General features: G+C 50.7%; 1 protein-coding gene across 1 annotated transcript in view; it reads left to right on the forward strand.

The window, feature by feature from the left end:
• The window catches only part of LOC131208187 (kinesin-like protein CG14535), a 72787-nt gene that overhangs the window by 20814 nt on the left and 38076 nt on the right, over positions 1 to 13897 (forward strand). Inside the window, exon 4 of the mRNA XM_058200838.1 lies at positions 5340 to 5520. Within this exon, the coding sequence (XP_058056821.1) occupies positions 5340 to 5520 (181 nt within the window). The remainder of the gene's footprint in view (positions 1 to 5339; positions 5521 to 13897) is intronic.

Genomic DNA, 13897 nt, shown 5'->3' on the forward strand with positions numbered 1-13897 from the left:
TCGTTCGCTCCTTCCACGTCTGTTTGGGCCTTGCATTATCCTTGCGGCGGGGGGCTTCCGGTCGCAAACCGGAAGTGTCGCATTTAGTGTATTGGTGGCGCCGGGCTGTGCGCCGTCTTGGGAGCATCTATTCGGACGGCATTGTCTCCCTGACCGGAACCGACTCTGACATCCAGCATTGGCTTTGGTTTAGGAGCGTACACGGGGAACTGGGGATTTTGTTATCGAGCGACCAGATTTCCCACTTCAAGCGACATCTACATACGGTCTGTGTCTCTCTCTCTCTCTCTGTGTGCGTGGCATTGTTATGTTGTGTCACTTTACGGCTTTGTAGGAGAGCTTTGCATGGTTGCCTCACCAAGGATGTGATGTGGGTGACAGAGGCACTTCAAGAAAAAGGAAGCACTCCCCATTCCGGGAACCTATTATCACTTGCCAACCCGATTTGGGGCCACCGCGTCCTTGTCGCTGCGCGCGGGGTTACGTGGCAAAAATTTGAATATTTTTACCATTACTTTTAGCATAAAACGATTATGTCTCGGGGGTAGGGAATATGTTTTCGCCTCGGCCACCTTTTCCGTTCCACCGTCGGCGAGGGTTCCTTTTTCCGCGTGCCGGTGCGTGTGATTGTTGCTGCTGCAAGGGTGAATTGAGATGGGATCTCCGAGGATAAACGAGGATGTGCTTTCGCTCTTGTTGCGCGTTTTATGTGGTGGGTCCCTCCCAACCCAGCATGATCCTTGCGGTGGTAAAATGGATGCGATCCGCGGTACCCTACTGCTGGGTGCCGGGCATTTTTCTTTTTCGAGTGCGGTTGTAATGTGGCCCTAGCTTCCTGGAGGACCTGTCGGATATTATCGGCTAGATTGGAAGCAATTTCGTTGGAATGAAAGATAAACCCTACGCTTCGCCTGGGGGGAGGGTGCTGCCGTGATTAAGCCCTTCATTGGCCTTGCTCCAACGGGAAGATGTTTTTTGGGAAGTGGCAAAAAGGTTGGCGCAATTTATGACTAAAGTTAAGACATCAAAAATGTGGCTGTAGAATGTGGCTTATAGCGTAACGGATTACCTTAAAGCATATGCCTATGTCACTGCCCGCAGTTTATCGGTGTCGTTCAATAAAAGCGTTTATGTGACTTTAAATTGCTTTTCAAATAATTTGTGATTATAATTAACATAAGAAATCGAAGAATGCTACACATTGTGAAGTCAGTCTAATAGACTGAGCTGTTTTGTTACAATGCTTAATGCGGTTCTGAGAACTAATGCCCAAAAAGGTTGATCGGATTCGGCATCTTGAAACGAGATTACTTTGCTAAGGTGTTTATCTCGAATGTGACGTTTGCATCCCTTAAAAAAGGTTCTTCCCGCACCGGGCATTTATGGAAAACTTTTTATCGGCCACGTACACCATCCGAATGTCTCCTGAGCCACCGTCTGCTTCCCGAAAGTTTTCCCATAAAACGCTCATTTCCCGCCTATTATTTCATAATTGATCAACCCACAAAACCTAATCAATTCCCGGCGCAAGAGATATGTCTTTTTAATGGGCCACAGTCCTCCAGCTGGACACCGTTCCGACCCCAGCACTAAGTCGCTGTCAAGAGGTCTCGCAACCCTCCGCTTTGGTGACCCGCGTCAACCCGCCTCAAAATCTCAAACGAGCTGACATTTTAATAAAAGTTAATAACTTAAGCCACCTCGCTAGATAAACCTTCGGTGTGTGCGGCGAAATGTGGCGAAAGGACCTGAGGACAGCAGATAAGTGAGACGTACGTCCCCCGCCACCCGGCCTTCCTCGGCCTACGGTGACTGTGCTAATCGACGGAACCGGGACGACGAACAACATAATCCAAATGTGTTTCGTCCGCTCTGCGTGTGGCGTTTGGTGCGGGTGTTGCTTCCAACATCCGTTCCTACTTCTTGAGACCGACGGCCAGAGCTTCCTACCTCGTGTTGCGGAATTTAATTACTTCAAGAATCTTGCCTTCGGACGCCCACTCTCCATCGAGTCCATCGGCTCAAAACCCTCCCCACTCGAAACGGAGTGTCGTCTCCGGCGGCCCCCGGAATACACCACCAAACTCCGAAGGACATTAAAATCAGTTTTCGTAAATATTTCCCCCACCGGAGCCGGGGACTCCATTCGGTACTTGATCACGTACACTTCCATTCTCCGAGCCAAAGCCAGGTCGGAAATGCAAAACGTCCAAACACTAAGGCTAAGCCCCAAATCAGCTCCATCCGTAGGGAGTTGGACTGGGTGGGCATTTGGCTACCTTTGCGTCCCCGTCTTTTTAGGACGCAATAAGAGAGCATCTTCCGGGCGAAACATTCCTTCCATTGTTTTTCGGCCGGCGTCGGCGGAGACAAGCGAAGGATCCAGGCGGCAAGACATTCTCTAGTCCGCAGGTACACCTCTCGTTTAGAACAGGCACCCGAAAAGGGCAGCAGGAGCATCGGCTGAAGTGCTTTAAAGGGGCCACCAGGACTGCTCTTCCGGACGTTTGACGTTCAACCGGTCGGTCCATAATGCTTCCCTTTTGCAACTACAAAGCTTTCCATTTTTCGTTTATTAAATAAATGAAGAGCATGCTCGAGTTACACGCTTCGGACGACCTTCCATTATCGGGGACTGTTTTTCTTAAGGTGTATGGTGGCCCCAAAAGGTACTATGAAACCGGTCCCCGAACGTGTTCCGGGCCAAGAAGTGGCATGTAAAAACGCACCATCATCATCACTGGGGGTTGTAGGCCCAGGATGTGCCGTTTTGAAGCAGCTCTCTGGAGTCGAAGTGCCCCATCTCGACTCGGCGCGTTTTGATTACTAACGCGACAGCGACAACACGGTTACAACGGACGTAAAATGATTGTAATGAAAACAATTTTTGCGGTGTAAAAAGTCTTAATAAGGGCTCAGGTTATTATCGTCCGTTTCTATGAGCCGGTAGGTTTTAAGAAGGTGTCGTCGGAGTGTTTAATTTCTGTTCGGGTGCTGCTGTTGAGTTGCTGTTGAATCCTACATTATTATTTGCGAAAAGCGGCCAGTAAATATTAATGAACACTTCTGAAGTGTTCTTCAAAATGCTTCGGTAGATTCCGGTAGTAACTTTTCATCGGTGGTAAAACTCATCTAGCTTTGGGACTAGAGCTCCACTAGAAAATGTTCTTCAATTTACGCCTCTCAAGCTGCCTCTGAAAATGTCCATAAGCCTCGCTTTCGACCCCGACAAACCGTATTGGGTTTGACAGAGAGATTTCAAAATTTTCCCGGCCACACCTGTGGCGGAAGTGAAAAAGCTTACCCATGCCCTTGAATAACCGGAAGAGTTCTACAGGCGCGCGGGTGAACCGTTTGGCAACGTTCCAACGACACACGGTCGAAGGAAGCATAAATCCTGCCACTTTAGGCATTAGCTCAACGAATGTCACGAGAGGGCCTCCATTCACAAGGTGGCTTCCGGGACGGAATGAAATTGGTCGCCGACCGTCCGTGAAATATTTCGCCAGCCAAGACGGATTGGCCCACGCTCCGGCTCCTGCTTAATGTATCATCTCGCTTTTTTTTTTTGTTGCTTTCCGACGGTTGGTTGGTCGAGCTTATTTTTTGGCCTTCGCTGGGCCGCGCCATTATTTGTGACGCTTCGTGCCGTTCTTAACATTATCCTCAACGGCTTAGTGGCCCGACCGACAGGAAGCGGTGTGGAAAAAAAAACGCTAGAAACGCTCGACCGATCAGAGATTGCAGGACACGACCTAACCACCACGTCACCGTCGCAGACCCGGCCGCCGGGTGTTGGTTGAAATGACGAAAAACGCGGACACGAAATCCCCGGAAACCGAGATTTCGCACAGACCAATGCTCCTTAGAACCTTGAGGTTCGGGAAAGTTCTTACGGAACACGGTGAAGGCATTGGGGTTCAAAACTTTGGGGACAGAGCACAAGAAAGAAACAGAAACTCGGTTCGCTTTTTATCATCGTCCGCGAAGATGGCCAGCCAGCCAACTGGTTCCCGTTCCCGGCGTTGCACTTATTTTCGCTACGCCACCGCCGTCCAGTGATGAGCAGGGAAACTTTCCTGCACGTCACGGGGTTCCGGTGGTCGGTTTTCCGGCCAAACTCCCGGAGTGCCGGAACGACGCGGAACGGACGGACGAGGTGACAACAGCTAACAATTGCGACATGATATAAGGAGCAACTTTCTTTCTGGTGAAGCGAAGAACTTTGCACAAAACCCGACACAAGACACTAGAAGTCCTGCTCCTCTCGAGGGCAGGCCCACGTTTTTCGGGGGCAGCAATCCGGACGGAGATTATGTGGTTATGCTCGTTTTCATTGGTGATGGTTTCTGTTTCGTAGCCCTTGTTTTTTTTTACCTCCTTGCGAGTTCCGTTGATCACAGAACTTGACAAAAGTCCGTGGCGAGGGCTTAAAAGTAATACAGACGTTGCTTTGATGATATAAATTAAGGGCCTTTTTTCAGGCATTAAGGCAGGGTGTGTTTGCGAAGCGTTTGTCAATTTGCTCCACTTTGAACCAAATGTAAAAATATCTGTCTGATCCGTCGCAACGCTGTACTCCTGTAAGCCGCGAGTGTGCCCGTGATTGGAAATGGAAAATCCGGAAAAGTAAATATTTTCCTCCAGCCATATTTGCCCCACCAATCGTTTTTGAAGTTTCGTTGCGAGTTCCGGGGAGTTTTCGGTGTGGAACGCGTGGAAGCTGCTACGCAAACAATGGGACATAGGCGACGCTTTTTTGGCCATTGTCTGGAAGGATTTTGTTTTTCTCTCACCAACTCGAATCCATCTGTTTTGCTAGGCGGGCAATAAAATTACTGTCGCCTTCACCAATAGGCCCTTGCGACGTGCACACGCAGGACGCACAGAATCGCGGATTGCAGACATGGAAAAATATGGAAAAAAGCTCCGGAGGCTGATCGGAAAAATTGCTTCATAAATCAATATTAATTTTAAGCCCACCCTAGCGGACGGGCAAACGTAAGCCTCAAGCCCGCCTCGAGGTCCGATCGATCGATCGAACGGTCGGTGGAAAGTTGGCATGTAAAAGGGGTTTAATTGATTTCGACCACCGCAAACACCGACTGGCCGGCTGCTGAAACAACACATTAATGTTCGTGCGCGACGCACGACCATAAAACACTGGCAAATTTGCCAAAATTAACATTTGATTAAAGCACATAATTTTTCATTTTCACAGCAACTCCCTACCGGGGGAGGTCATCAGTTCGATGCAACTCCACGCCCGACGCTGCTATTATTGGTGTACAGTATTTTTAAACCCCATTTTTTTCCATTTTCTTCCCATTCCGGCACAGGGCTGCACAACGATTGGCTTCCGGCGGTGGCGGTGTTGAGCCTGTGGGCGGCGGTTCAACGACGGCGGAAATGACGGCGGCGAATGGTGCATTCTGCGGGGCGATCCAGCGGACGCCCCCACCAATCCCGGCCGGATTGGCCCGGCGGATGGCGAATCGCGAAAACGTTGGCCTCGGCAAGGTAAGTGACGATTATGTCTGACTGACTGACTGTGGCAGCAATATGTGGGCTTCCGGAAACGGAGACGGTGTCTTCCGGTTACATTTGTGACGCGTTCCACTCTGGGGATGGAGTCATTACTGACTCTCAACTCTTTACTGAAGTGTTGAATTTAAAAACGAAATGGACCAACTTTGGCAAAGGGACGAATTGAGTACGAGAAAAATAATAAACGAATTCCACCAAGATGAGCCATCGATCGGCTCTCGTTCGAAACAATTGCCAATACAATTTGCTTCGCAAAACAATTCCGTTGGGGCCGGTGCCCGGATGGAATACTAATACGCTGTAAATGCATTTTCTCCTTATTTTTTCGAAAAACGTACCCCCATTGCACAGCGAGCAAAGCAGAAACGAAATGCATCATTTTCTCGTTCACCGGTAGTAAGTCACGTAAAGTTTACCGCATCCGTGACGTTCGCCTTCCAGCCGGAAGGCGCTCGCTGGAGGCCGAAATATATTTCCTCTACTTAATCTCGAGATCTGCTGGAGCCCCCGACACGGCCGGCCCGAGACGTGCAGGGAACGATGTCTTGCTCGAACTTTCGATTGCATTTCGCAACTCCAACTCCCGGCTCAGGCTGCTGACTTGGCGAGACTTGACTATTTCCATCTCGCACCGGACCGAACCGAGGGAACGTGAGTCTGTTCGATAAACGGAGGACCTCCTTTCTCCCTCAGTGCTGTGCCATCGGTAATGTATTTTCCCGCTTGGTACCGAGCAAAGGACAAAAAAGGATTCTTCCCTCTTTTGCGTCCTTCCGTTTTTTTCTGGTAACGCCCATTCTCGTTGGGTTCTGTTTGGTGCCTGAAATAAAATCGATGACAATTGACAGCACAATGTGCTTGATATGTTCGCGAACGAAGATCTATTGCTTCTACATTGTCCATCGCGGTCAGAGACCCCACAAATAATGGCTCGGAAAGTTGACGGAAAAATATACAATTTCCGATCACTTCACCGTCGTTTACGGTGTAATCCTTCACGGACATTCTTCACGTCTTGGGACGACCACAGGACCACACGACCGGAAGGATACACAAATACGGAACAACGGCAGAACTCGAGACGGAACACTCCTCCCGGTAATCCCCAGTATATCAATTGCTCCATTATGGACCCGGTTCAGTATCAATTGTCGAGCTGACCAATCGTTCCAGGGTCCGCCAATGCAAGCCGCGTTCCACGTTCAATTTCCGGACGCCATTCTCGAGATGCACAGAATGGGCCACTTTAGCAACTCACTTGCGCGAAGCCCTACAAGCAGCGAGGGAGACCGTTATCCTTGCCACTGGGCGGGAAAACGAGTTTGGAAAATTTAGATCCATTTAGATACACACTTGAGACGGGGCCACTTGTCGGTTGCAAAATTGCACTTTTCGACCAAGTCGTAAGCCGTCCGTGCTGTTGTCAATGTTGTTTACCGTTTGTTGCCACCGTATCGGTTGCTGGGGCCGTTTAGCGAAATTTGTTGAGTTATTCGAAACGCGGTGGCAAAAGAATTGGTGGAGAATTCAGGACTGATCGGTCATCGGTGGAGCTTCGAAGTGAGAGTGTCTCAAATTTATTTACAAAAATTACATTAAATTTGGCCACGGATACAGTTACTCAATTGATCGTGCAAGTATTTCCACTGAACGGTGTATGTGTCCCTAGAGCACGTCGCTTCACGTTAGCTAAAAACCCTCATCAGGACGAAGTCCTCCCCCGGGGGCGAACGTTGCGACAAAGTTTGGCAAAAACCAGGTAATAGCATTGGTTGGGCCCGAAGCGAGGCCCGAACACAAACACTAACGACACATTCCGGATATCCTTCTGCGATTTAATCGTGTTATTAATTTGACAAATTTCTTCTGCCCCGATCACTATCGCCCGACGTGACCGACGCCGAATCGAGAGCGTCTTCTTGGTCCAGCCGAATCCAGCGCGCCGGCACTTATGGTTCTATCGCCCGGGGCCCGACGCTCGTAAGTAACACCCGAGACCCGGGACGAAGCGACGTCGTTTTCCACCGCCCAAACAATTCCGGAAGCCGGGCTTTTGGGCCCGCCGGGCACCCGGGACCGGAACTCCGGTCTGCCCAGGCAGACCTTCGTCCTTCCGGAGGCACGAAAAGATCATACATCACCTTGGCGAAACAGGTCCCCGGACCGGCCCCGTTGGCTGGCTGGCTGGCTGGCTGGCAGGGTTCAAATTAGGCTGGAAAAATCAATGACCCAGATCTGGGCCACAGATTTGGGTGGCCGCCTCGTTTTCCTTTAACGGCACGGACGGAACCGAAATTTAATGTCCAGCGAACCATTCCTTCGAACCGAGCCGTTCCTTCACATTTTTCTTGCGGAGTTTCAAAACTTCCAAGGCCCCAGGCACCCGGCAAGTGGTCGTGAATTCCGTTTCAGCGACCTCTTTGAATCGAGAAAACCCATTACCCACCACCGAGCACCTCGCGGACCTCCCGTTTGATATCCTGCTTTCCTTTTTTCCGGAATCCTTCTTCAACATGTTCGGCAGCAGTTGATTGGTCGGCATCGGCGACCGGTGATCAATAATCCCCGGCCCGCGCAGCCAAATGAATGTTTCGGTGCGGATTAAAGTGGCTGTCCGGCGTTGTGGGTCTTTGGAGTGCTCTGATGAATGTTTAATTCCGCCGTTGATGCGAAACGCCATCGACAGGATTCCAGCACCAAAAAAAGAAACGGGTGGCCAATAAAACTGTGGCAAAAATGGCCCACTCGGCTTCGTGTGATTGAGAGTGAAACGGGAAATGAAATTGAGCCCGACGACAGAGAGAGAGAGAGAGAGAGATGCGGAAAAGCCTTCCAATATAAATTGATAATCTACATCCCTTTCGACGGCCGCCAGCAACTGGCGGCGGCGATCGATGACAGACGAGGTGTCCGCGCGTGGTCAGCCCTTTTTTCTTCCTTGTTTTGTTTTAGCCACGGGATCAAATGGCTTCCCGCGCACACGGAAACGTTGGAGGGTGATTTTTAATTTCCGATCCGATTTGCCGAAGCCAATACCAGGCTGGTAGGAGTTCCGGTGCCAGTCGGTCGCTTTTTCGCTCTCTCTCTCTCTCCCTCTCTGTCGTGGTGGTTAATTGCTAGGAACAGGTTGACCATTTCGCTGTCCACACGCCACAGGGGCTGCCAGACAGCCAGCCAGGTTGGCCGGCTTAGCGGGGAAGCTTAACTGCGGAACCATATAGTTAAGCTGGCGGGAACCGGAAGCCTGGAGTGGCCCGCGAGCAGTTGAATGGCGGACTGAATGCGTGATTAAATATAATTGAAATAAATATTAAATTATTGTGAAATTATACTGTAAACAAGGGGTCGTCGCATCGAGGACCCGTCCATTTTTTCCACGATTCTGCCGGAGCCGCCACCGGAAGTAGTCCGCGCACGGGGGTGATGTCGAACAGCGAAAATATGTATTTCACCGGTCACTACTTTACCCTCGTCCGTCACTGGTGATGGGCGGACACACAAAATGCTTTATTTATGGTTATTTCTACACACTCATTAGCCCTGCCGATTATTGCGCTGATTATTGATGTAGTGTTTTTGTTTAGTGTCCCGATAAGTGTTACGCGCCCATTGTTTGCCTTTTGCCGGTCGGTGGGAGGCATATTTTTTCATAGCAATGCTAATCAAACGTAATCAAGCCCGTCGGCATTCATTGGAGTTAAATCACCTGATCGAGGGGGGCCCATTAGATGGTCCCATGGCTAGTGCTCAGTAGCAATAAACCGTCGCTTTTATGCTCCATTTATGCACACAACGATCCGTCCGTTCAATCGGGGAAAACAAACATTTCTTTAAGGACCCCGAATCTGGCCACCGCGGGGGGAAAACCCTCCACTAAACACTCACCAGCGCTAACAGTTAAATTAATTGTGCAGACGAGAAAACGTGCCTGCGAAACACCGCGAACCTCGTCGCGTGGCCGTGTTTCACTCGTCGGAAGCGTTTGCGACTTGGTCCATGTAATCCTTGCGCCAGAGCTGGAGAATCCTTCCGAAAGATTTACTACATTTCCTGGCCGACCCGGTTGGTCCGGTCGGGCTCGGCTCGATGTTTGCTCGTTTGGAGTCCCACTTCGGTTTAACTAATGATTTGTATCCGCCAGTGAGCGCGCCCATTGTTCTTTCGGCCCCCGGTGTCCTGCAGTCCGACCCCGGTGCTTCCGCCTGCGGACACCCCGAAGCCTCGATTTGCCATGTTGTAGCCCCTCGGCCGCACCCGGTGTTCCGGTGTGGCAACTTCCACTAACGACTTCCGGCCCACTGATCGTCACTTGCTGGTGCGATGTTCCACTCCTGTAGCGTGCTGGCCATTTCGAACGCGCCGGACCAAACCTCCGGAAGAATGCAGTCGAAGAAAGCTGGAGAATATTTGCTCAAGAAGCTGGACGAAGCGCCAGGGCAACGGCGAAGACCAGGCAGCAGACCAGGTACACGATCCGCACTTCCTTTCGAACGAACCGGGTCAGTCGTATAAAATATTCCAACAGTTTAAACACCGGCACCGGCACGGAGAATAAATTAGGAGCAAACATACGTTTCCATAAATTGCTAAACTTTGAGCCCTCCCCGGTACACCGTGGTGGAAGTAATTTACGCTGCCTCCGTACGCCAGTTTGACCATGAAGATGGCCGGACCTCACTACGGATTGCGTTGTAAGTAATGCCAGCCAACAATGGATGGAACAAATCGTTCGTTCGGTCCTTGTAGGATGGCCAAATAAATAAAGCTGCACTTTTGCACTCCGCTCGGAGCCTCGCTCGGGCAGGGCCTCGTTTATCTCTTTCGAATCCGACCGATCCGGGATCCTCTGTTTGCATCTTGATTCGGTGATTAGCAAACACTAGTCGTCGGTCGGTCGTGTATTGGCAAAATTTGTTTACTTTGTGTTACGAAACTCATCGGAACACAATCGTTCGTGTCGGGAACATAATAATCCACGTTTATCCTGATTGAGGACTTGATTTTGAAATAAACTTCTCCGCAAGTCCGCACAATTCGGTACAGAGCGGTCCAGGTAATGGGTTCGCTTTGGCCGTTTCTCAAACATAATGCTTGGTCGCATTAATGTTTTACTGCCCTCCAGCCTGCTAGCCAGTCGTTGCACTTTTACGCCAACGATTGCACAGCGAAAACGAGCAAAGCTTTCGAATAGCAAAAACCGACCATTTGCCGTACGGTTGATGATATTTTGATTATCCCTCTTACGTCTTGCAGGGAAGGCAATTTTCATTAGCACCGCGCAGGAGGCACGAACAACGGCGCCTCGGCCAAGTCCAATTTGTCGGAGGAAAAATAAAGAAAAGACGTACAAACGGCGGGCGGGCACGGTTACGGCTTCAAAATAATTACATCCGTAATCCGTTCCCGAGCGCGTGTTGCAGTTCTACCTACATTCTGCTACAACAGTAATTACCAGCTGACCTGAACCCAGTTGGGCGGGCGAAGACCAAGAAGTACCGGACTTAAGAAGCCGTGACATCGTTCCGTCGCTAACTAGCTCCTGTGGGGCAAGTCAGGCGAACGACGGTGGCAGTTTATTTCGATTTCACCGGCGACTGTCAGCTGGAGGTCCAGCTACCCCGTTCGCCTAGCCAAGTATTGGTACGATTTGTCCATGTCCAACGACCGTAGCTTACATTCCACCCAATCACGGTGTCACCATTTTCTGACAGCTCCGGCGCATTCCAACCGCGTCCTGCCGACAACTAAGTTATAAAGCTAATTTCATGCTTCCTAAAGTTGTCAGCTTGAAGCCGGGCCAGGCACAACAACCTTCCTGCCACGCCGGCCACGAGTGTATGAGTTCCGGTCTGAGGTTTCACCTGGAACCTGGCCGCCGGTAATATCTTCATCCATACAAAGTCCATCCATACACGGCACGGGCAAACGGCGGAACATTTTTCTTCCGTACATTTCGCCGGCAGCCTCTCGACAGGTTGATTTCGATTGTGAAAAAGTTTGCTCCGTGGTGGTGGCTTCCCCAAGAGTTCGCTTGCGGCAGCCCGTCAAGTTCTCCGGCTCTGGCGTGCGGCTTTCCCAGAAAAGTTCGCCCAAGACGAAGTTGGCGGTAGGGGGCGCGTGACACAGATGACAGTTGGGCCAACTTCTGAGTGGAGGCGAAAGAAGAAAAAAACACTAAACAAAATAAAAGAATAAATGTTGGTAAATGATTGTATCCTGGGTTGTCGTTTGCTAACTGGGCAACTGGGGACTACCGACGGCGCAGGACGAACTGTCGCTTGTTCCGGTAGCCTGCAGGTCCTTTTAACCGGAATCGGATTCCTTCTACTTTGACTTGTGCGGTTCGCTCTTTCTCCGGGTTTCCCCGGGGTTTCTTTAACTACACCACCGGGCGACTGCAGAAAGGCTTTTTATTTATTTAAAGAAAAATAAATGGGATCCACCGAGCAAAAGTGACACCGACGGCCATTACGGGCAGCTTTTTGCTCGCCGTTGTTGCTGTCCTGTTTTGTCCTCGATACACTCGGCCCCGATCGTGCCGCTGTCCTGGCAAGAGGTTAAGAATGCGAACGTAGACGGACGAATGTCATAAATAATTTATGTGATTTTCAATTTGCTATCTGCCACATTTTGTAAATACTGCTTCTTGGTCTACTTCTAGCCGGCGGCCGGAACCGTAAAGGACGCTTTTGGTTGTCATTCTTTTGCCTTCTTTTTTGGTTCACTCCAGGTGACAGATGTGGAACGTCTGCCGTTTCGGTTTTGCTGTTTAGCTTTTACCGTACGTTGGCTGAACGCCAGGATGTGCCTTCGGGGATTGCCGGCAGGCCCACTTTTATGTTCGCTATTCCCCACGCTACTTGAAGGGCCGCACTTTACGGTCCTGTAACCTGGTTATCCCCGGCGGCGACTTCATGTTCTAGTGAATATATTCATACTTTGCTAAAGCTCCCGACTCCCCGACTGGGTCGGCCAGAAAAGTTTCGTAAAACAACGGAATAGGGAAACACTGTGCCTGCTGGACAGAACACGCCGGTCCGAATGCGGTCAAATCGATCCGCATTCCGATGGCATTCCAGACACTCATTACGTGGTGAAATAAATTGGTCTAGACATTGGACTCCACTTTTTTTCCGGTCGTAATATTCCGTGCCGTTCCGACCTCCGGTTTCACCTCCATGCGTGACCCAGATTTTCCGGGCAGAACTTTGCCCACTTTTGACAAGCTTTCCGGCGGCGGCTCCCGGAACGGCCGACGTTAAAGTTTCGCCTTCCTGGCCACATTCGTGTTTCGAATTCCGAAAACTTTGCGCGGCACTCGCCGCCACCTACTTCAAGTCCGGACTGGTTCGCGCCCGGTGAGAGTGGGTCTATGTTTCAGTAGGAGACTGTATTCCGGTGTTCCCGGGTAACGGAGGAATCCGGCAAGGAACGAAGGACCAGAAAAAAAGCACAACAACCGTACTTAACCACCATTCCGGGCACCGGCAAATAGTCACTCAATTAAAGTTATTGTTATGCTCCGTTCGTATGCCGAAAAGTCGTTAGCAGCCGGATTTATGAGCGACTCACCATCAACCGTGGTCGGTGGCCGCCAGTCGTCCGTCGACACGCAACCACTCGCGAGCCTCCTCGAAGCTCGAAATTTGGCTCGACCCGAACGCGCCCTCCTGTGGCTACAAGTCCTCGGACCAATCGAAAAAAGAAACGATGAATCCCGACCATAACGCATCACTGCGGGACGGCCCCGGACGTAAACAGACCCAGCGGGACACGGCCCGATGGGAGGCCGAACCGGGATCATCGGCAATCAATTTGAGCTGGGCTCCCCAGGATTCATCCTTCCCATCAGTCAGGATGGGAAGGACCGGAGGGTTGCGGTTCCATCGATCGGGACCACCTCTCATTGTCGTTATCATCATCGCCGGGACGCTGATTACTCCTTCGCCTCGTTGATGGGGGGAGAGTTAAAAGATCCCCACCGCATGGTCCGAGAGAAATTTACGCGAATTAAAGATATCCTGTCCCTGCGCTAGGTTCTGCAGCGATGAAAAAGGATAATACTAGACACACCGTACCATCGAGGTGGTTGACCGACGGCGGTGATTCGCACGTACTTTCCGATGACCAGCATTGGTTAGCATAAATTGCCGGCAAAAAACAGGAACCGGGTTGGATAACCCACCCACTGGCCCACTGACTGCCGAAATGGGACACGATTTCCTTAGTCGGCCATTGTGTATCCCCGATTCTTTTCTCTGCCGGCTGGGAACATCCAAACAAACATAAGGGAGAGAGAAAGCGAGAGAGAGAGAGAGAGAGAGAGAGAGAGAGAGAGAGAGAGAGAGAG

The sequence above is a fragment of the Anopheles bellator genome, chromosome 2 (genome assembly GCF_943735745.2).
Source record: "Anopheles bellator chromosome 2, idAnoBellAS_SP24_06.2, whole genome shotgun sequence".
Lineage (NCBI taxonomy): Eukaryota > Metazoa > Arthropoda > Insecta > Diptera > Culicidae > Anopheles > Anopheles bellator.